Here is a 22,968-nt window from a genome sequence, read left to right as displayed (position 1 = left end):
AAACTGATGAAAATATACTAAGAACTCACTCCTCCTTCACTATTTAAAATATTTGTCTGTACCTTTATATATTATATTCAAGGCATTAAATCATTCATTACTTTGAATGTAACACAGCTGAAAGCATGTGTTAAAAAATCCATAAATTATGGCCTGTACTTTTCAAAAACATCAAGGTCATGAAAGACAATGACAGACTGAAGAATTACTCTAGATTAAAGGAGCCAGATATGATAACTAAATGCAATGTGACCCAAGATGATATTTTGGAAAATTCTTTTTCCTTTGCAACAAAAGATATTATTGGGACACATGCTAAAATATGAATAAGGCCTGCAGATTAGGAAAAAGTATCAGATTTATGTTAATGTTCAGATATTGATATCTGTATTGTGGCTATCTGTGAGAAAATGTCCTTGTTCTTAGAAAAGACACATTGATGTATTTAGCATGTAGGGGTGTAAAGGGCATAATGTCTGTAAATTATTCTTGTCTGGTTCAAAATAAAACTCGTGTGTGTATTCATTTATACACACATATGCGTATACATATATAAATATCACTGGGGCAATTTGGGAGTTCTCTGCACTATTCGTACCACTTTCTACAAGCCCAAAATCATCTCAAAATAGTTGGAAAGAACTGAATGAACTTTATTAACAACTGGTGTCCAACCCTATCTTTAGCTTACCTTTTTTAGCATCAAGTTAGTTAGCACTTACACATAACACACAGCGTAGGGGTATTAATCACTCTGCTGACTAACAAAACATGAGGAACGCGTTACCAGCCTGGGGAAAATACTGAGAAGCAAATGAAGTTAAAGCCGGCGGCCTAAAGTGTGCGTGCGCCAGAGTCACCTGGAGGGCCTGCTACAACACTGGCTGGCACCACCTAGTCAGTCCCCCCACTCCCAGCTCTCCCAGTGCCACCCCAGGGCCCATCCAACTACACTTGCCAAGTGCAATGTAAATCATTTCTCTTTTACGTAGTATCTTCTAACTCTCTTTTAAATTTCCAAGAAATCTTATAAGAAACCTTAGATATTTGGCTATATACATTTATACTGATTCCGTGTGACTGGAAAAAAGAAAGAGGAGTACAGACATGGATCATAAGACCATGGAGGAAGTGACAGTGTAATAAAACTATGATTTTCAACATAAATGAGTTTCCATAAAGTGAAATACCTTTCTTCTCTTGCTTCAGGGCTATTCTGTGATGTAACTGCAGTATCTTTTTTCTTTTCTTCAGAGTCTTTATCTGTTGATGGTCCATCTGAAAATTTATGAAATTCCTGAGTTGTCAGCACTTGTTTAAACAAAACAAGACAAAACAAAACATGGGACTGCTACATGTTATCAAGCTATTTATGCAACCAAAACAACCCCCGCTAAAACCCTAAGTTTTTAACAAGTAAATGAAGTTTATGCAAACTATTCTATTAGCACATGCACATGGGTGCTCAGCCGGCATTCCCAAATAAACTCCTTCATTTGGGGGGAACCATAAATTCATACGCCAGTGGTAACATAAAAGGGAGAAAAGTATTCAGAACAAGGGAAGGAAAGAATATGAAAAACATTAGCACTGTCGTTTAAAAAACTGAAAGTGCAAAGCATATACAGCAATATCGTTTTGATAATTTTTCATGAAGTCAAAGTTTGAGGTGGTACTCAAAATACAAATAAATATTTCAGGGATAGTAAACAAATAACATTTTCAAAGAATATACCTCAGGGTTATTAGTTAGGCCTACCCAGCACCTCCTCTACCTTAAATAATCTGTAAACTAATACAGATTATTAATACTAATAAAGCAAAAGCTTTAAGACTTCAGGAAGTGAGCAATTAGACATGGGGAAATAAAGTACGTAAAATAGGTGGGGTCAAGGCAATAGTTCAGCACTGAAAAGAAACATTCATGTTTAAATCAACCAAAACAGCCTTGAAGCTACTAGGTTCAGAAAATGTTTGGATCTACTGTGTAACCCACTTTGATCTACATTTTGACCCCTACATGAGCTACATAAATAAGAGCTACATAAATAATTCCATTCTCCACATCCCTCTTCTGTACAGGATACAGAAGAACAAACATTCAACTGTGTGGCAGGACCACCGAGGCAACTCTAAGCCTGTCCTCATGCTCAAGCTCCCATCCCAAACCATGCCATCCAAATCTCTGGCGGTGAGGCATGAGTGTCACCAGATGACCTAATACATCAACCTGGATGACGCTGACTGACCGAGAATGGTCCCAATCACAATTCTAGAACTTCACTTGTAAATGTTAGGGTGACCAAACCTGAAACACAATTCAAGTCCCTATGACACACGTCAGTTCTCACACACCAATTTTATTGCCCCCTTTATTCTATAATTCCCCTGGAAGGCCTAAAGACGCTACAGTATTGTGAGGCAGAAAACAAAGATCAATAATGACATTACAGAATATAGCAAGGACTAAGACGTATTCCCAAAGTAACAGGTAGAAAGCTTCGGAGAGGTGATATAACCAGGCGATACTGTCTAACAGGGGTCCAGTGATGGGGGAGCAGTAAAGCAGCTCTAGCGCAGTGTGTACTGGGGCAGTCCTCTGAGAAGGCAGGGCAGTAGAGGTATGACCAGTCATGAACAGAGTGCCGTGGGTAATACGGCAGAACCCCGGGGAAGTGCTCCAGCTCTGGGCTCAGACTGTCGGCAGATCACATCCCACCCTGGCGACTCACCACCAATCCAACTGCGCACAAGGTGCCTCATCTCTCAGTGCCTCCACTGCCTCATCACCAAATGCGGGTTACAATAGCACTGAGCGCACCGGATCGTCAGGAGAACTAAATGCACTAATACAGGTCAATGCTTGGCACATCTTAAGTATTCAAAACTGTGCCACCTAGAAGCAGTAATAGATCTTCCAGAAATCTAGCTAACAATCTAAAGAAAAAGCTTTAAACAGAGAGATATTCATCACCCAGTAGATTATTCTGAAGCCAATAAAAATGAGCTACGATGATGGAAAAATACAAAAAAATTTCACTAAAAAGACAATATAAATAAGTATACATAGCATAAGTAAAATTATAGTTGAAGCAAAATTCATGCACCAGGAGGAAAAAGAGAAATACAAGATATTAACTGACAGTTGTATTTAGAGAGAGATTTAATAAGGATGATTTTTCCCTCCTCCAACTCTCCAAATTTTATTTAATGAACATGTAAATCTTTTAGGATAAATAACATTTTTAAAGAAGAACTTGTACTGATATTAGATACCTCCAGTAAGTATACAAGAGTAAAACTTCTTTAAGATTAAATGAACATAACTGCAATGTCCACTCTTTTCTCCCACAAAACGTAAACCATTCTTTCCAGAAATAAAAATGTACATATATGGTCCTTAATCAACTTTCTGTTGCTAATTTTACTTACTTTAGAATGTGGAATTAATTTAAAATTTAAATGAAATACAGAGTTTCAGTCTGTCTTTAAAGATCAGCCTTCTTTAAAAAGCTTTTTATTCGGAAAGAACTTGACAGTTGCACAGATGTTATAAGAACATTACAAACAGCTTTACTCAGACCGCCCCCCCCACCGACTGTTAACATTTTGGCACGCTTCCTTCCTCGCTCATTCATCCTCCACCCCCTGCCACGTACATACACACGCATGTGCAAACACATACACACTCACACGCACCACTGTGTGCACAAAGACATCTCTTTTGAACCATCTGAAAATGAGTAGCAGATACTATGCTCCCTTATCCCTAAATACTTCACTATGAATTCCCTAAGAATAAAGAAATTCATGTATATAATCACCGTAAGTAGATCCAGCAATGATACAAGATTGTTTACCTACCCACCGACCTTATAAAATTCTGCCAATTATCCCAATAATGATCTTTATAGCAATGTTTCTTTCTGGTTAGGAATCCAATACAGGATCATATATTACATTAGTTTTCTTAAGATTAGACTTTCTAAATTTTATAGGCTTTACAATTTTTGGTTCCTAATTTCCAAGCTCTTGTAAGTAATAAGTCTTTTATTATTACTATTGCTGTCTATGAAATTTTAAAAGCTTCACTTTTTCTATTTTCTCTTCCATATAAGGCTGATAACTGCTAGGGAAATGGCTCATTCCAGGGCTGAGTTAGATAAGTCCAACATATTTTGTGATGCCAGAGTGTAAGAAAGAGATAAAAAAAAAAAAAACACACACAACTGAAGGGAGCTTGTCAAAGGGACACAGAAGACAGTCTGAAGGGGTGCCCACGGGTCAAAGCTGGGACAGTGTAAATACCAAAATAAATATGAGCAGTAATGGATTATAATCCATTATATAGAATAAGAATCCACGTGCCCACACTAATAATAGAAAAAGAACTGGGAGGTAAAAGGAGGGTTCTTTCTTATAGAATGATGATATATAAATACTGAAGAAGTAGAAAAGCTAGAAAATCATAACTTTGCAACTGTCACTGTAAAGGGCGGTTTTGGCCACAATCAGTGGGTACTAAACGGGGCAGGGGGGCGGGGGGGGGGAAGGTCCCATGGGGAGCAAGACGGTTTCAGGGTCTTAAAGTGACCGCCACAGAACTCCTACCAGACACAAGAGGAAAAATCATAACGATGCAGTGCACACCTTGGCTGGGTCTCAACCTTAACACCACCTTGCCTCTGCACGCGATACCTGGGAAAGACACAACACACGTATGCAGTACCTCAACTGTGGATGCGCAACCAGATCTAGTCATGAGAAAATGCCAGATAAACCCCAAATAAGGAACATGTTATTAAAAACAAAGCGGGGAATTCGCTGGTGGTCCAGTGGTTAGGACTCCGCGTTTTCACTGCCATGGGCCTGGGTTCAATCACTGGTCAGGGAACTAAGATCCCACAAGCTGCGCTGTGCAGACCAAAAAAACAAAACAAACAAAGAAACAAAAACCCACACACAACCACAAAGGGGGGAGAGGGGAGGGGCGTGCGTTCTTCAAAAGTCAATGTACTAAAAGAACTATTCCACATTGGCAGACTAGATTACATGGCCCTGGACTAGGTCCTGTTCGGGAGGAGAGAAAAGCAGGAAGAGTGGTTACTGGGACAACTGACAAAACTGCAACATGCACTGCAGAGTAAGGTACTGTACCAATGTTAAATTTCCTGAATTTCCTGTATTATGATTACATAAGAAAATAAACTTGTTCCAAGAACACACACACTTAAGTATTAAAGAGTAAATAAAGCATGACAGCGGCAACCTATTCACAAATGGTTCAGAAAAAATAATGTGTGTGAGAGTATATACATACAGAGGAGAGAGAATATGACAAAACAAATACGGCAAATGTTAAAAATTAATGATCTAGAAAAAGGACACATTGAGTTATTTTTATTATTCTTGCAAATTTTCTGTAAGTTAGAAAACTATTTCAAAAACCTTTTCCAAAAGTGTCACATCTTCCCCTTGGAGGAAAATTTTCTTCTTAAAGAGGCAATTCAGTTGTAAGTGTTGAAAAACAAGAAAGCTAAATCTGACTAGTTTAAAAAGTAGAACCCTCAAGGAAGTCAGACTAAAGCCCCCTCCCGTATTATAAGGCACTGATTTCAAAACATCTATATTCATTAAGAGAAAAAAAATTCAACAACCCAATGTCTGAAGAAACCAGAACATCATAAATATATGTAATGGAAGCTCTATTATACCTAATAACTTTTTCCAGGACTTGATGAGGGACTTTGCTAAAGATGTAACTTCTTCATCTGTGCTCTGCTTGCGAATAGCATTCACTGACATTCCGATTCTTGTGGACTGCAAGGCAATGACAAAAAAATATGTATAAGCGCTTTTATTTCAGGCAATTCATTGTTTCCTTTTCTTCTTTCCCAGATGCCTGTTTCCATTTTAGAACAGAAAAAAAAAATCAATTATCTGAATTCTTTTAGTGGTAGATGGTAGACTTAAGACACAGACATCTTCAAATCAAACATTAGACGCATCAAGGTTCTCATCACTGAGACCTGCAAGCATGTAACTTGCTACTAAAGTAAGGCTGGTTAACTAGCAAAACGAAATCAGTCTTTCCCACAAGAGAAGAACAGAAGATAAAGTGTCTGTGTTTGTACACAAGGCAGGCTGATGCAACCACGGCTAACACACGCACTTTGCTTCTCTACATTCTCCTACAGATTACTCTGTACACCACCTGTTGCAACTTATAAGGACACCCAAACAAATACCACCACCCACATAGGTTTAAACACCAGCACATAATCACAGATATTAAGAATGGACGTCACAGAACACACACAGATAATTTGACTTGTGGCGACACTACGTGCCCGGCGTTATGCTGGGAGCATCCACATTCATTACCCTTCCTAACAGCCCTTTAAAGTCGAGATCATTATCCCTATTTTTAAAGATGAACAGACTGGAAGTATCAATAAATAACTGCCCAGCATCACACCACTACTAACTGGAAAAACTGGATTTTAATCCAGGTCTGTCACCTCCAAAGTCCATGCTCTTTCCAACACATCAACAGTTTTCAAATTGTGCTTAAAGAACACAAAGGCTATGACAGGCCAATTATGGATGATAAATAAAAAATGGTAAATTATTTAGTAAGTTCAGGTTGTCAGTAGACAATCTTTCAAAATATGGATATGGAAGAAAAAAATAACAAAAGGAATTGTTAGTGAGAAAAAAAAAAAAGAGAAGGGAACCCCTGCTATAAACTTTAAGGCTGAGAAATAAATGGGTCCTTAAGATTTCCTTTTAAATTATTCAATGTACTCAACAAAGAGAATCGGGACAGCTGCTGAAGAATCTAGAATGTGTGTCTGGCTGGAGTGCCCTGTGTTCTCTCTTGGAGAGCCGAGCAAGGCGGATGAAGGTTCCACAGCAGAGAGACACAGGGGACTCATGGCTCTAAAACCCCAAGATGATTTGAGATTAGTGTTTTGGGAATTTTTTTCCCACAGAAAGTGGCTTCTTTCCTGTAGAAAATAATATGTTCTCAGAAAGTTTTTCAGTGAAGAAAAGACTTTTAGAACTTTAGAATGTTTTAGAACTTCTCTAAAACACTACTTTGTTAGCTGGTGTGGCAGGCACTTCAATGTAGAAAACCTTCCAGAGGCAGGGGCCTGGGCGGACAGCACAGCTCAGTTGCGTGGTCTCCGAGCTTCCCCACAGGATGCCGCTAACGTGCTGACTGCTACCGCCCCGATGCCTGTGGCGTCCCTCCTTCCCCAGCACCCGACCCCCGCCTAGAAGAAAACCCAATTTTGGAATGAGTGGAGGAAATAACTTGAGTCACTAATACAGTTCTGGAGCTTGGGATCAACATGGATTGGCAAAGAAAATGGGACTTTAGGAGGTGGTCAGAGGCGAGCAAAAGTATAAGGAGATTATGAACAAACCGTGTGCTGTAGGGTGACTGCTTTTTAATTATCACAGAATGTTCTGATCACTAAAGAGACCAAACCTAAGCTCTGCTTAAAACCTAAGAAAACCCATAAGGAGAACACAGGGGTCTGTAATAAACATGCTCACTTAAGGGAGAGATTGTCCGGTCAAGAATAATAAGAAACGAGGCTGTGGAGGTAGAGTGAAACGCTAAGATTATTTGAGTAAGTTTGTTTCTTCCTTTTAGGAGGTATTTTGGGAAGAGCAGAAGAAAGTAGAAAGAGGAAAGGACTATGAAGCTATCTGACAGCACTGCTCTAGGATATAAACTCAGCTACATAGCAGAATCTACATCTGTTTCACAGGCATCTCAAAACCCAATGGATCCAAAATTATCCTTTATCTCTTTACCCTTCCACCTTTATTTCCTTCTCATCCCAGCCCCACCACATTAGGTTTTCTTGAATTTTGCTTTACTGTAAAATGGCACCATCTACCCAGTCACCACGGCAAACACCTCAATCATCCTAAACTCCACCTTCTCCTTCACCCCCCCCCACCTGGTCGGCTACCAATTCTTGTAGGTTGTCCCTCAATAACAAGTACCCCTCCTCTCCACTCCTACTGCTACGCCCTCAGCTCAGGCCCTCATCGCTGCTCCCTGAGAACCCGCGTCAGTCACCAAGCTTCCCGACTCTTCCCCCCTGCAAGCCCGGTCGCGCGCTCCCCCGCCCCACGCCGCCAGGCAGGTGCTCTCAGGGTCGCAGCCGCAGCCCTGCACGCCAGCCAGCCTGTCTTCAGCCCTGCATCAGACTTCCTCCACCTGAACAGGTCGTACTGCTTCCACATCCTGCCTCCTCTGCTGGAATACCCTTCCCGGTCCTATCTGCCTAGGGAGAACCTATTCATGTTTTGAGACTCAGTTTACACTCTATCACCATATGAAGGCTTTCCTGAGCCTCCCAGGTTAAGTAATCAGATTAAGAAGTAAACTTCTTTGTGCTTCTTTCTTGCCCTACCTATAACAAATACAATAAATCCCCCACATACAAACCTTCAAGTTGCGAACTTGCAAAGATGCGAACGGGTGTTCGCATGTCCAATCACATAAGTTAGTTCTATTTGAGGAGGCACTGTTAGTTTTTGAGGCACAGGACCCAAACGTAGAATGGTACACGAAGGTTGCAGAGGCCGTTCAGAATGCAATCCAGTGCTACCATGTCATCTATGACGAGAAAAAAAGAGCTACTACCCAAACATCACTGGACCGTTTTTTCAAGAGGGTAGATAGAATTGAATCCAGCAAGGACCCAGAACCTGTGCCATCAGCGTCAGGTGTGAGTGACACTGCAGCTTGCCCTCCGTCTCCTATTGCTGACCATCCTTCAGCTCTACCTTCTCCCACCTCCTCTCCCTCCTCCAGTCAGTAACTCTTCCTGCCTGTTCACTCAGTGCCAGCCCCTGGATGCCAGCTGTTGTACTGGACTACTGTACTATTCAAGGTACTATACTGTAAGATTAAAAATGTTTTATTTTTTGTGTTTGTTTTTTTATGTATTATTAGTGTGAAAAGTATTATAAACCTATTACAGTACAGTACAATATAGCCAATTGTATTGGTTGGGTACCTAGGCTAACTTTGTGGGACTTACGAACAAATTAGACTTATGAATGAGCTCTCAGAACGGAACTCGTTCGTATGTAGGGGACTTACTGTAAATCCTATACAGACTTCTATCCGGGCAACTATACCTTTCTGTTTGTTTACGTGGCAGTTTTCCTCTACTAGACTTTAAGCTCAATGAGGGGGAAAGACCATATTTTATTCATCTTTATAACCCCAACACAATTTCTAATCCTAATAAAAACTCAAATGTTTGTTATATAAATACATAAACTTTCCAAGGATTGAAGCATATAAAAAAATCAAAGTGTATTACAAATGATAACCCTACCCAAACTCCACACCCTCTATAAAACTACACATCTCTTAAACAAACACTGAGGTTACTGTTGTTTTCGATGTGATTATCCCCACACAGAACTGCTAGGATAAGGCCACACTAGGTGGTGAGGTACTGACACAAACTCAAGGTCATTCTCAGAACTGATTTGCCAGACCTGCAGATCCTTGGACAGGATATCTGAACTGAGAAGACAGGACTTAATGAGTTGCTTCCTTTCTCCTCTTGGTTCTATTCTTAGAGGAGGCATTCTTAACCTTTTTTCCCCACCATGGATCCCTTTGGTAAACTGAAGCTTATGGACTCCTCCTCAGAATGCTTTCAAAATGGATTAAATACATAGGATTACAAAGAAAAGCAGTTATATAAAGTTACAAAATGTTTTCTTAAATGTGATACAGTAATACACGTGCTCCTTTATTAAAACATTAAATAAGATCTAGCATAACATATAAGAGCTACCATAATAATGGGCAAAAACACACGTCAACATATCTATAACACGTATATCTACAACATGAGGTTAAAATATCTGTGATTTCTTTCAGTTAGTCATAAATACTAATTCAACTGTGGTTGACTGCCTTCATAATTGAAAGAAATGCTCGATTTCAGTTAGATGTTAGTGAAAATACATGTGATTTTTTTTTCCTCAACCACGTACACACCCCTGTCACCCTTCCCTAAATTCTGACTTAATGGAATGGAAATATCAAAGGCGGCACTCACGGATAATAAGAAATGTGTAGTAGAAAATAGCCAGATTCACCTCACAATTAAGTTTCCTTTTTAACATTCTGACTTGTGTTAAAGTTGTATTTTTATGTTTTAGTCCTGCTGCAACATTAAGACTTGAGTAATGACTCTACACAATGACGACCAGACACCCGACTGTGCACAGGGCAGGCCGGCGCTGAGAGGGAGAAGAGCAAGCGACCCTTGCACCCTCACCCTCAGGCCAGCTTCACGCAGCACAGCTGGCGACCGCAGATCCAGAAAGGGAAATCTTGGGAGGTCAAGTCAGGGCCAAGAGTCCAATTTCCTTTCATAGTGAGTTTCACTCCCACTGTCAACCTCAGAGGGTATGTTTTATTCTTCCTGAGAAAGGCAACATTTTTCTACAATGGTAACTTAGTAGATTACTGATTTATGTTACCATCTTAAAAAAATGAAAGTTAATAATGTTTCACCATAACAGGAAAATACAAAAATACCTATTCAAAAATTATGATACATATTAGCACATACCTGTAATAATTCCAAGGTCATGGGAATATTCTTAAGCTCCTTCAGTAAATCCAACGCTCCAGCCTGTAAAATAAAATAATTTCAAATTGAATTTCCCAGATAGTAAAGCAAGGAGTAACTAGAGATCTAAATTTATATTTTCCTATCTACAATTCACTAGGGCTCACTTATTCATGTGAGGAGAATGGTATATAGATATATAGATGAGAGAGAGAGAGAAAGAGTTTTCCAAACAGGGGTTGCGACTCACTAGAGGATCATAAAATGCATTTACTGGGTTATAACCAGCACCTAAGTGTTGTTTTGTGAAAGTTTACTTTCAGCAGTATTTGTCTATATGTGCCCCAATTACAAACATAAAATGTTTCTTACTGTGGTGGCACAACACACCCCGAAACTCATGGAGGGCAGCTGCCTGGGGACGTGGGAGTGGCGGCGGAGGGGAGGGTCCCCAAGATGCCACAGCACCTCCAGCATTCGAGAGGGGCATCACTTCCCTGGAACCCTCACGAGGCCGCTGTACCTCGCTGCTCAGGCACAAGAACACTGCTGTCTACCTGATTCTTGCAAAGCAGTAAAAAGCAAATTCTGAAAGGAAATCCACAGTTAAGATCTGCGTGAAGCTCGCAGGCCTGTCCACTGCCAGGTGCCACCTAGAATCAAAGGCTCCCACGTGGCTGAGGAAGACGGAACAAACCTGGAAGCTTTATGGAGAGCGCTAAGGTTAAAAGGGGAGAAGCAACAGCGCCACCTGCAGCTTGTGGCCAACGTTCCAATCTGATATTCATTCCATTGGCCATATTTCAGCTCCTCTAATACATCCACTTAATCAGTCATATTTCGTTTAGTCTAATAGTGACTTAATGTACTATATTTGGACAAATCATTATTCTACATACCACTAACAAAAAAACTATTAAACTATGGAAAACTTTTTTATCACCTTTTTACTTTTGCAATTCTCTTAGACTTGGAATTTTTATCATGTATCACCATTTACATACAGAAAAAGAAAAATATAATCAAAACTGGCTAAGGCGGTTCTAAAACTATGTTGCACTCAGAGTCTAATGCTTATAAATTGTTTACTGACTCAGATTCAATAATATCTGTCTTTAGCCCACAAAGAGTTGTTATCGAAACACTAGTAACACAACACTTCACAAAAGAATCCATAAAAGAGCTCAGAGCCACTAGCTCTCTGTGGGCACTGAGGTGCGCGGGGCTCACTGCCTTCGCCCCCACTTCTCTGCTACCATTTGGTCCCTCGAGGGTCGAAGAGCACGCCACTACTCTCTCAGATTTGCTTCCAAGCCACCGACACCCGTTCCGCAAATGTCAATGCTGGGTTTGATGCTCCGCCTGTGAAAGTACATCCCAACGGCCATCTGGCCAGCAACATGTGTAACTCATTCTGCTTTCTGAAATGTTACAATATGAAAACGAGCACCCTACGAAGCAGTGAAACACAGCACACCCAGGGAACACAGAAAGCCCTGCAACACATCCCTCATACGCACCCCAAAGGAAGAAACAAGCATGGAACCTCATGGTATCAGTACATTTCTTAAATTTAAAATCAAGCAGAGGTTTCCAGTCAGATAATTTTTCCATTTAAAGCTGACAGACAGACTTGGCTGTAGAGAATAAAACAGTATTAACTTTTCTTCTGGCAACAAACAGAGACATCATTTTAATTTAACCCAGTACCTCATAAATAAAAACTTAAGTTCAAAAGAAATTATGAAACAGACTATTATGAAGGAAGGATGTTAATGATCCATTGCTCAGATTCCTTCTGATCATAAAATTCCATAATTTTTCTTTAGAGGCAACTAAAAATAGTAAAACATTAGAGTTGTTAAAAAATAAAACACTGATTTTAAATTTACTATTAATCAAGAATTTGTATAGGCACGACATTTTTGTGAGCGAGTTATCTTCAATCCCGTATCTGCAAATCCCCAAACCAAAATCCCTTGAAAACCAAAAGACTTCGCATTTCTCACAGATCTTCAGTAAACTCGCTTGGCAGCAACATCCCATCTCAACAGATGCATAAAGCTATTTATGTTCTACTTACCCCACTTAATGCGAAAATGCTGCATTTCACTACAGAAATGCTAATATCTGATTACTGGGAACTGCCCAGATCTCACTGAGGATATCATGAAATATATGATGTTTGTACTACATCATCTTTATAAACCTGAAAAATTTGGAATTCTCAAATATATCAGACTCTAAAGGTTTTGATTGTGAGACTGTGGGCCTGTATCCTTATCTACCATAGATGTTTTTCTTCTACCCATGTCTCCATGGTCTTTCTGAACGATTTCTGACCTAGGATCAATTAAAAAGGAAGATAGGACTTCCCTGGTGGCGCAGTGGTTAAGAATCCACCTGCCAATGCAGGGGACACGGGTTCGAGCCCTGGTCCTGGAAGATCCCACATGCTGCGGAGCAACTAGGCCCGTGAGCCGCAACTACTGAGCCTGCGCTCTAGAGCCCGCGAGCCACAACTACTGAGCCCGCGGGCTGCAACTGCTGAAGCCCACGCACCTAGAGACCATGCTCCACAACAAGAGAAGCCACCGCAATGAGATGCCCAAGCACTGCAACAAAGAGTAGCCCCCGCTCGCCGGAACTAGAGAAAGCCCACGCGCAGAAACGAAGACCCAATGCAGGCAAAAATAAACAAATAAATAAATTTATAAAAAAAGAAATAAACAACTTTCATGATCTGGGTGAGTGAAAGGGCAAAAAAGAGATGATCGTATATTAATTCAGTGACAAAAGCTTTTGAGTGTCATTGTGTGCCAAGCGCTGCGTTAAACACTTTACACGCAGTATCTCATTTCATCTTTACAATAAACCCTACGGAAGCAGGGAATCTTATCGTCCCCGTTTTACAGAGGAGGAAATTAAAGCCCAGGTTAAGTTAAGAAACTTGCACAAGGTCACATGATTACTAACTAGAAAAGGTGAGATTTACCCCATTCTGTCAAAGGACACTTATTGCCTCTCAACAAATACCCAACTAGTACCATGTGCCAAGCTCTGCTCTGTGCTGAGGACACAGCAATGAGCACAACAGAAACCCTTTCTGACCTCAGCGAATTCAAAAATAGGCAGAAACCTTTCAGCATCTACTTCAAACCCTCAATTATACAAGAAAAAAACCTTAAACTCAGAGAAGGTAAGTGACTTGCCCGAGGCCACACTGATGGGTAATGTAAAGGGACAAGAATCCAGTTTCCTGACCCTTACACCACTGCTCTTTCCATGCCATAACCCCTCCCCCAACCCCCGTGGCAGTTCTGCTCTGTGAACTCTGATGAACAGCATTACCAAACAGTCCCCAATCATCACCTGCCTCTAAAGGTCAAGTCTACTAGATTGCAGCATCTCCTATAGACAATGATGCAAGAGAAAGAAAGATTCTACCTTAACTTCCAGAGTCAAATTTAGTTCATAGTACTGGCTAAAAAATAAATAGCTACCACACTACCATATGACATAGGTGGTACTCCTACCTGTCATCAGAAAGAAGTACTTTTATAAAATGTATACTGAAAACCCAGTATATACAAGACTGTACAGGATACAAAAATCCTTCTCTTCAAAGGGACGTAAGAGAGAAGGAGCAACATGGAATATACAGTTGAGAACACGGGCTACAAGTATATGACTGATCTAGATTCAAATCCATGTTCTGTCATTTCCAAATTATAAGATATGGGGAATGTTACTTGGCCTTCTCAAGCTTCAGCGTCTTTATATGTACATGAGCATAACACGCCAACCTTGAGTAGTTAAAATGGTCAAATGAGGTAATGTAACACATATGAAGTATCAATCTAGAGTGCCTAACAGAGGAGATGGTTGATAAGAGGTATAAAAGATATAAAAATTATCTGTTTCTACCATAACAATATTCTCAAAGAGCCATAAAGCCAGCATTTTAAGAGAGCATTATTTAAGCCCAATCAACTCAAAAACAATTCTTACTAAGAATTATGATGAGATTTTAAGGTCTAAAAAATTAAGATGCTACTTATTTTTTTAAAAAGGAAACAAATTATAAATATGTGAGTTACAGCTCAGCAACATCACTATAAACTAGGAAATATAAATTTACTATGTCGCCTCAAATTTGTAGTTATTCTACACCAAAAGCACAAGCAACAATAGAAAAAATATATAAATTCAACTTCATAAAAATTAAAAGCTTGTGGGAATTCCCTGGCGGTCCAGTGGTTAAGACTCAGTGCTTTCACTGCAGTGGCCTGGGTTTAATCCCTGGTGAGGGAATGAAGATCCTGCAAGCCACGCAGCATGGTCAAAAAATGAATAAATAAAAATTAAAAAATAAAAGATTTTATTTTTATTTTATTAAAGTAGATTAGTGGTTGGGGTAGATATGGTGGTTACTTAATGGACAGTTTCTATCTGGAGCGATGAAAATGTTCTAAAATTAGATAGTGGTGATAGCTGCACAAATCTGCAAATATATTAAAAACCACTGAATTGTGTACTTTAAAAGGGTGAACTGTAATGTACAGCTAAATAAAGCTGTTATAAAAAATTGTGCAGTCATTCTAAATTTCAATTTATGCTAATTAATCTAACCCTGATATGGAATCCAAAGTTTTCTTTCTAACCCAGGTACAATAAAGACTTAGAAATGTACATATTTCAGGTATTTCTGCTCCTAGGAAATTCTAACACCTAGTTTCAGTTTCTCTCTCTGCAATTTAATTCTACTCAGCTCTGAGCCTTCAGTGCAGAAAAAATACACAAACCTCAACACCCCACAAAATGTGTCCGTGAGCTTGAAAATTCTACGCTCTCACCTGACTCCTCTTTCTACAGTCTAGTGCTATAAATCCTTTACAAAGATAACCCAGAAGTTTTTTTAGCCTTTACCATATCCTAGGCACTGCCAACAATTTCATATTCATCTAATCTTTACTAAACTATCTCCAATTTACTACCAAGAAAAACATTTTAGAGATGTTAAGAAGCTTGCCTAAGATCACACAGCTAAAGTTCAGAAGAGCCAGGATTTGAACCAAGATTAGGAGTCAAAGACTTGCTTATTGATAAAGCCAGAATGACAAGAAAAAAGCTATGTAAAAAACAGCTAATACCCTGGGGCTTCCCTGGTGGCGCAGTGGTTAAGAATCCTCCTGCTGATGCAGGGGACACAGGTTCGATCCTGGTCCGGGAGGATCCCACATGCTGCGGAGCAACTAAGCCCATGTACCACAACTACTGAGCCTGCGTTCTAGAGCCCGCGAGCCACAACTACTGAGCCCACACGCCACAAATACTGAAGCCCACGCGCCTAGAGCTGGTGCTCCGCAACAAGAGAAGCCACCACAATGAGAAACCCGCACACCGCAACAAAGAGCAGCCTCCGCTCGCTGCAACTAGAGAAAGCCCACGCACAGCAGTGAAGACCCAATGCAGCCAAAAATGAATACATAAATAAATTTTTAAAAATACATTATTTAAAAAAAAAAAAGTTAATATCTGAAAATTTGGCACTAATTCACGTGGTTCATCATGGCCTCAAAGTGTGTACTGTTTAAGATCAAGTACACACGTGAGGCAACACCTGGGTAGTACCAGGTCAAGATATTGTTGGGATATTTAGGGAAGCCCGTCTGCCCCATGACAGCAAGTGCCCTGGTCGTACAACTGTACCCAGGCAAGGTTCAGATACAGATGCAAGGGTCTCCTAGAGATGCTGTAGTTGAACAGAGTAGTACTGGCTTTGAAGCAAAATAGATTTAGATTCACATCTTCATTTGGTCTCTTTGTAGCTATTAGGCTTAAAACAATTCACTTAACTTTCTAAATACTTCATTTCCTCATTTTTAGAATAGAGATAATACTTATCTCAATAAACTGAGGAATAAATGAGATAAAGTAGGTAACTTAGTAGAATGCCTAGCTCAGAGTAATAGCTCAATAAATGGTAGCTGTTTTATTATTACTTAAAAGTGACACCTACGGTTTTATTAAAACAATATCTAATAACAGCACTTAAACTTCAATTCAGAGGATAACTATTACTTTTCAAGCAAAGTTTACTTTTTCACAGTATCAAAATAATATAAAAAATAACTCACAGAGAAAATCTGGAAACCAGACACACAAAAAAGAGAAACAAATCTACCATAATCCTAAAACCCCCAGAATGACTTCTGTTAAATTACTGAACACTTAAAAAACTATTTATGGGCTGCTGATGTGCTCTGGAGGGCAGGGAGGGAGAGTCATTCAGACCATTTCCCTTTCTCTATTTCATTTGCCTATTTGAATTTCTGTAAGACAGACAGGAAAAGAGAGAAGGAAAAAAAAGTAAAAGAGCCAGTCAATTTTACCTTTTTTTGGGGGGGGGCAAGTTTTTATATTGGTAAAGTTCTGTACTACTAGAAATATAAGATTTGAAAAGAAAAATGAGACTTGAGGATTATCTGTGGAGTTTATCCTCATTCTCCTGCTGATGCATTATGTGTTTATAATTTGAGAACTGCAGATAAATACAAACTGGTCTTCTCCATACTTGCTCACTAAGGAATTCCTCATTTCTAGGAAACGTCTATTTCAAGGAAAGGAAACAAACAAAAACACCTAGTGCACTAGATGATTAAAAGGTACACATTTTATAGCCTGAGTTCGAGAAAAAAATTACCCAAGAAACGGCCTTTTTCCCTAGGAGCCAGCTGCTACTAGGGGAGTCTAGGGTTCTCTAGGCAAAGAAAAAAAACTTGCCAGTTTAAACAGAATAACAGAAACGTTCAGCCAATCAAATATACAGAACTCATCACTTGCAGTGAGGAATGAAAGGCCTGTATCAACAGAAAAAATAAATGGCACAGGCAACGTCTGGAACAGAAAACAAACAGGAAATACCTTAAAAAGCCAAAATTGCAAAGACAGATGAACGGGGTATGAAATTACACGCCGGGCAATGCACCTGTTAAAGGAAAAGAGGCGCACACCAAGTCTGAAGTCTTAAGAATTCGGTGTTTAACACTACTTCTGCATGCTGCCCAGCAGAAAACTCGGGTCCTGGCTTAATCCACAACGCACACTTCATTTAAGGAGGTGAACTGCTTGGTCTGACTCAGTTTCTTATTCTGTAAAATGAATGCAACACAGCTGTCGTGAGTCCCCAAAGAATTCTGCACAAACGCTTTGTAACTCCAAAGTGCTGTGCAAATCAGAGCAGCCCTTCTCTCCTTCACATTCGTTGGACTTAGAATTTCAGAAGTTTAGCTGAAAATATAGACGACTCGGAAGCAAGGGACTGAGAGTGGCCCACACAGGTGGACAGAAATGCAGAAACTGGAGCACCTCATACAAACCGCAAGAGAACACGTTCACGTGCACACGTTATCAGTAACAGAAAACGCCACCGGTAGCAACCGTAAACCACTGAGAGGACCAGCAACGACGTGTGTCCAAATCCAGCCGGCAGCACAGCCTCGTCGGCGGCAGTGCCTTAAACACAGCTCCCCGCACTCCGCGGCCTAACAAGATCCACTTTCTCCAAAAAGTTTAGCAACTTGCCAAGTACACTGGCGTAGTCCACCTTTTTTAATTGCTAAGCAAACATGCAGGGGAGTTGAGACAATCAAGGGAATGTTCAGCCTTCCTCAAAAACAAGATCCAGGAAATTCACGTTTTGCTTGAACACTTTCATGTCTAAAACTGATCACAAACCTCTGTTTGATGTTGTTTTCCCGCTGCTGGCCAATGAACCCGGGAAAGAGAACGAAATCTTTCAAACAGGGAGGGCTCTCTGCACTCCTCAGCTAAACCAGCGAGGCTTTACCACCGTCACGTTTAAAATAATGAGGAGGACGCCTCGATGGAGTTTACCGGGCTGCGCTAATCACGAGGGGCCTCGGGCGCCCAGGGCGGGTCCCAGCGCCGGTGGCCGCGGGACCGGACGCCCTCCCCGGGACCCCCCCAGGACCCCCTCCCCGGGACGCGGCCGCGGGACAGGACGCCCCCCAGAACCCCTGCCCGGGACGCAGCTGCGGGACAGGACGCCCCGCAGAACCCCTGCCCGGGACGCAGCTGCGGGACAGGACGCCCCCCAGAACCCCTGCCCGGGACGCGGCCGCGGGACACGAAGCTCCCCCCTCCCCAAGAACCCCTCCCCAGAGCGCGGGCCTCGCCGCCGTCACGGGGCACCCGCCGCGCTCACCGCGGGCCGGGAGCCCCCTCAGGCCGACTGGCCCCCGCCCGCCGCCCGGCCTCCCTCCGGCCCGCCGCGCTCACCGTGTTCTTCTTCTGCACCATCTTGTCCATCTTCTTGGCAATGCGGACCACCTCGTCCTCCATGGCCCCGGCAGGCCTGCCCCGCGCCGGGCCGCGGGGGACGGGAAACGAGCGGAGCTGGCGGGGCGGCGAGTAAGCCCAGGCTTCGGCGAGGGCCCTCAGCAGGCGTGACCGACGCGCTTCCTCACTCACGACGACTGCGACGGCGGGGGCGGCGGCGGCGGCAGCGCTCCTCCCCCGCAGGCAGCGCCAATCGAGCTCCGCGCGCGCCGAGCAGGGGCCTCCAATCGACAGCCGACCAGCCGGGCAACAAGCCCGCCGGGCCGCAGGCCTTCTCCGGCTGTCGTGAAAGTGGGCGGGCGGCGCGGCCGAGCTTTGCGCGCGCTCCCTCCGGCCCCGCCCCGCCCGCCCAGCGGACCCCGTCCCCTGTTCCCCGTTCCCCGTCTCCCGGTCCCCCTTCCCCGGGCTGTGGCGCCCGCAGAGAGCCCCGGGGCGCCGAGCCCGGCGGCTTTGGACGCTGGAACGTGGGCGGCTTTTGCAGTCAGTCGGAACCCCAGCATTTTCCCCGCCGTCGACGGCTGCCTGGAAATCAGATTCCCCATCCCCCTAAATAGGCCTTTATCGTAGGAATGTGACCATTGTAAGCGCTTCCTCTTTAAAGTCGTTTGTAAGCGCCGTAAAGCCGGAGACCCAATCTTGTTTGTTTCCTGACTCAGAATGTTGGACGCAGTACCTTGAATACAGTTGAGTAATAGTTGACAGTAACATTCTCATCAAAGAAGTTAATGAAGGCATCTCGCCTGCTCTGAAGGTCAGTGAGGAAGTTGACGTCCTAAAGGGTTATGACTAACAACATAAAGCCAAGGTGGAGAATTGAAATGATCAATACTGGAGAGTATAGGCTCCTTCAATAGGTCTTTGCCCAATTAACGCCCTTGACTACCATCTCGTGCAGTTTGCAGACCTATCCCCACACCCAATTTAACCATCATTAGTCAAAATTCACCACCTAATAATGTTTTTTCTATACTATGATGTCAGGTTTTGTTCTACCTCAGTTATTTGGGGGAAAGAGTAACTTGAACCATGTCCCTTTTTATTTATTTATTTATTTTCATCTTAAAATTGTCTTTTTATTATTGATTCCCAACTTAAATGGCAGTGAAAATATGCGATTGCAAAGTTACTGGTTCTAAGGTATTTACTGAGATTTGTTTTATCAATTTTTATAAATATTTTATATGTCCTGAAAAAGAATGTGTATTCTATAACGGCAGATGTGAAGTCTTATGTGGGCCCATTAGCCCAAAATTAATTTTACTGTTCAAATACTTATACCTCAGTTTGTTGTCCACTTGATGCATCAGTTAATGAGTATGTACAAATCGCCATTTATGTTTGTAGTTTTGTACATTTACTCTAATAATTGTCATTTTTGTTTTTTTCCAAAGAATCAGCTTACTATACTTTCACTGTGGTAAAATACACATAACACTGTCAAATGACAAAACTGAAACAATTTAGTGAAGAGTCTGATGTGCTTTATCCAAAGGAAAACAATCCATGGATTGGGGAGTACCTTGCCTCACAAGCAGTGGCACACTTTTCCAGGGGTGTTGGGGGCAAGAGTTAGTTTTACAGAGCTTACAAGAGGCAACCTGGAAACACTTAATTTTGTTAAAATGGCAATGATAAATCTTCATGACCTTGTATTTCGCAATGGTTTTTTAGGTATGACACCAAAAGTACAAGGAACAAAAGGAAACAGATAAACTGGACTTTGATAAAATTAAACAGGTTTGCACATCAAAGATTGCTATCAAGAGGAGAAAAGACAGCCCACCAAATGGGAAACAATATTTGCAAATCATATCTGATAAGAACCTAGTGTCCTGGACATATAAAGCAGTCTTAAAACTCAACAACAAAAAGACAACCTGGTTAAAAGTTGGGCTAAGGCCTAGACATTTCTCCAGATGTATAAATGGCCAACAAGCACATTAAAATATGCTCAACACAATCAGTTATTAGGGAAATGCAAATTAAAGCTGCATGAGATACCATTTCACATACACTAGGACGGTTAGAATGAAAGTATGGATAAAAACAAGTGTTGACAATGATGTGGAGATAGTGGAACCGTAGTACAAATCTGGTGGTAATGGTATCAAAATTTGGGTCGGGGGAGAGATTTGCCGTCGTTCCTTCAAATATTATTGCTGCCTCTCTCTTCTCTCCTAGGACTCCATGATGTGTATGTCATATACTTGATGGGTTCCCACAGATTTCTTAGGCTCTGTTCATCTTACATATGTAAGATGTAACCAGTGGAGAAAACTGGGTGAAGTGTACACAGGACCTCTCTGTACTATCTTCATAATTCCCTGTCAGTCTATGAATGCTTCAAAAGGAAAGTTGTGGGTTTCTTATATACAGTGGGAGGGATGACAGAAGTTGAAATATTCTATGGTTCTCCTATTTTCGGAAAATAGATGAGAAATAGTCATTCCATTTAGATTAAATTTTCACAATGTAAGGCTAAGTAAAAAAGAATACAACGATATGTAGCTTTCAAACTTGTAGGGGTGGAGATGAAATAAAGCTCAATTTTTCTGCATCCTCACCAGCATTTGGCATTGACATTATTTTTTATTTTAGCTGTTCTAATAAGTATATAGTGATATTTCATTTTGGTTTTAATTTTTCACTTCCCTAATGGTTTAGCGATGTTGAATGTATTTTCATCTGCTCGATTACCATCCATGTCGCCTCTTCAGTGAGTATCTCTTCATGTTGTTTTTTTTTTTTAATTTTATTTATTTATTTATTTTTGGCTGCATTGGGTCTTCGTTGCTACACACGGGCTTTCTCTAGTTGCGGTGAGCGGGGGCTACTCTTTGTTGCGGTGCGTGGGCTTCTCGTTGAGGTGGCTTCTCTTGCTGTGGAGCACGGGCTCTAGGCACGCGGGCTTCAGTAGTTGTGGCACGCGGGCTCAGTAGTTGTGGCCTGTGGGCTCTAGAGCGCAGGCTCAGTAGTTGTGGCGCACAGGCTTAGTTGCTCCGTGGCATGTGGGATCTTCCCAGACCAGGGCTCGAACCCGTGTCCGCTGCATTGGCAGGCGGATTCTTAACCACTGTGCCACCAAGGAAGTCCTCTCTTCATGTTTTTTTGCCTATTTTCTAATTGGATTTTTTTTTAACTGTTGAGTTTTGAGAGTTCTTTATATATTATAGGTACTGGATTATGTGGGTATGTGGTTTGTAGATATTTTCTCCCAGTCTTAATTTGTCTTTTCATCCTCTTAACAGGGTCTTTGAAAGAGCCAAAGTTTTAGATTTTGAGGAAGTCCAATTAATTTTTTTCTTTGAGGTATTATACTTTTGCTGTCTTATTTAGAAACACTTCAAGCCCTAGATCCTGAAGATTTTCTACTGGGTTTTCTTCTGTAAGTTTTATAGTTTTATATTTGATGTTTAAGTCTATGATCCATTTTAAGTTAACTTCTGTATAAGGTATGAGGTCTAGTTCAAGGTTCATTTCTTTGGCTTTGGATGTCCAATTGCTTCAGCACCATTTGTTGAAAGACTATCATTCCTTCGTTTAATTGCTTTTGTACCTTTGTCCAAAACCATTTGGCTGTGCTTGTGTGGGGCTATTTCTGCTTTATCTTGTTCATCTATGTGTCTCTCTCTGCCAATACCACATAGTTTCGATTTCTGTCACTGTATAGTAAGTCTTGAAATCCAATGGATTTCTCCCACTTTCTTCTTTTTCAATACTGTTTAATCTATTCTGGTTTCTTCGCCTTTCCATATAAATTTTAGGATAATCTCGTGTATAGTTACAAGAATCTTGCTGGGATTCTGAGAGGTATTGCATTAAGTTTTCTATCCATTTGGGGAGAAGTAACATCTTTACTATACTGGGTCCTCCAATCCATGAACACGATGTTTGTCTCCATTTATTTACATCTTCTTTGATGTCTTTCATCAGCATTTTGTAGTTTTCAGCCTCCATATCCTATACATGATTT

At 41.3% G+C, this 22,968-nt stretch overlaps 1 protein-coding gene across 1 annotated transcript in view; it reads right to left on the bottom strand.

The window, feature by feature from the left end:
- TCEA1 (transcription elongation factor A1) overlaps positions 1–19,210 on the bottom strand; it is a 32,547-nt gene extending 13,337 nt beyond the window's left edge. Inside the window, exons 1-4 of the mRNA XM_036830864.1 lie at positions 18,936–19,210; positions 10,632–10,694; positions 5,715–5,820; positions 1,191–1,278 (exon numbers count right to left, since the gene is read on the bottom strand). Of these exons, the coding sequence (XP_036686759.1) occupies positions 1,191–1,278; positions 5,715–5,820; positions 10,632–10,694; positions 18,936–18,998 (320 nt within the window). The 5' untranslated portion in view covers positions 18,999–19,210. The remainder of the gene's footprint in view (positions 1–1,190; positions 1,279–5,714; positions 5,821–10,631; positions 10,695–18,935) is intronic.
- Between the last annotated feature and the right edge of the window lie 3,758 nt (positions 19,211–22,968).

The sequence above is a fragment of the Balaenoptera musculus genome, chromosome 17 (genome assembly GCF_009873245.2).
Source record: "Balaenoptera musculus isolate JJ_BM4_2016_0621 chromosome 17, mBalMus1.pri.v3, whole genome shotgun sequence".
NCBI classification, from domain to species: domain Eukaryota; kingdom Metazoa; phylum Chordata; class Mammalia; order Artiodactyla; family Balaenopteridae; genus Balaenoptera; species Balaenoptera musculus.
Note: the sequence above shows the minus strand (reverse complement) of the source record. Positions and strands in the feature narration are given on the sequence as shown.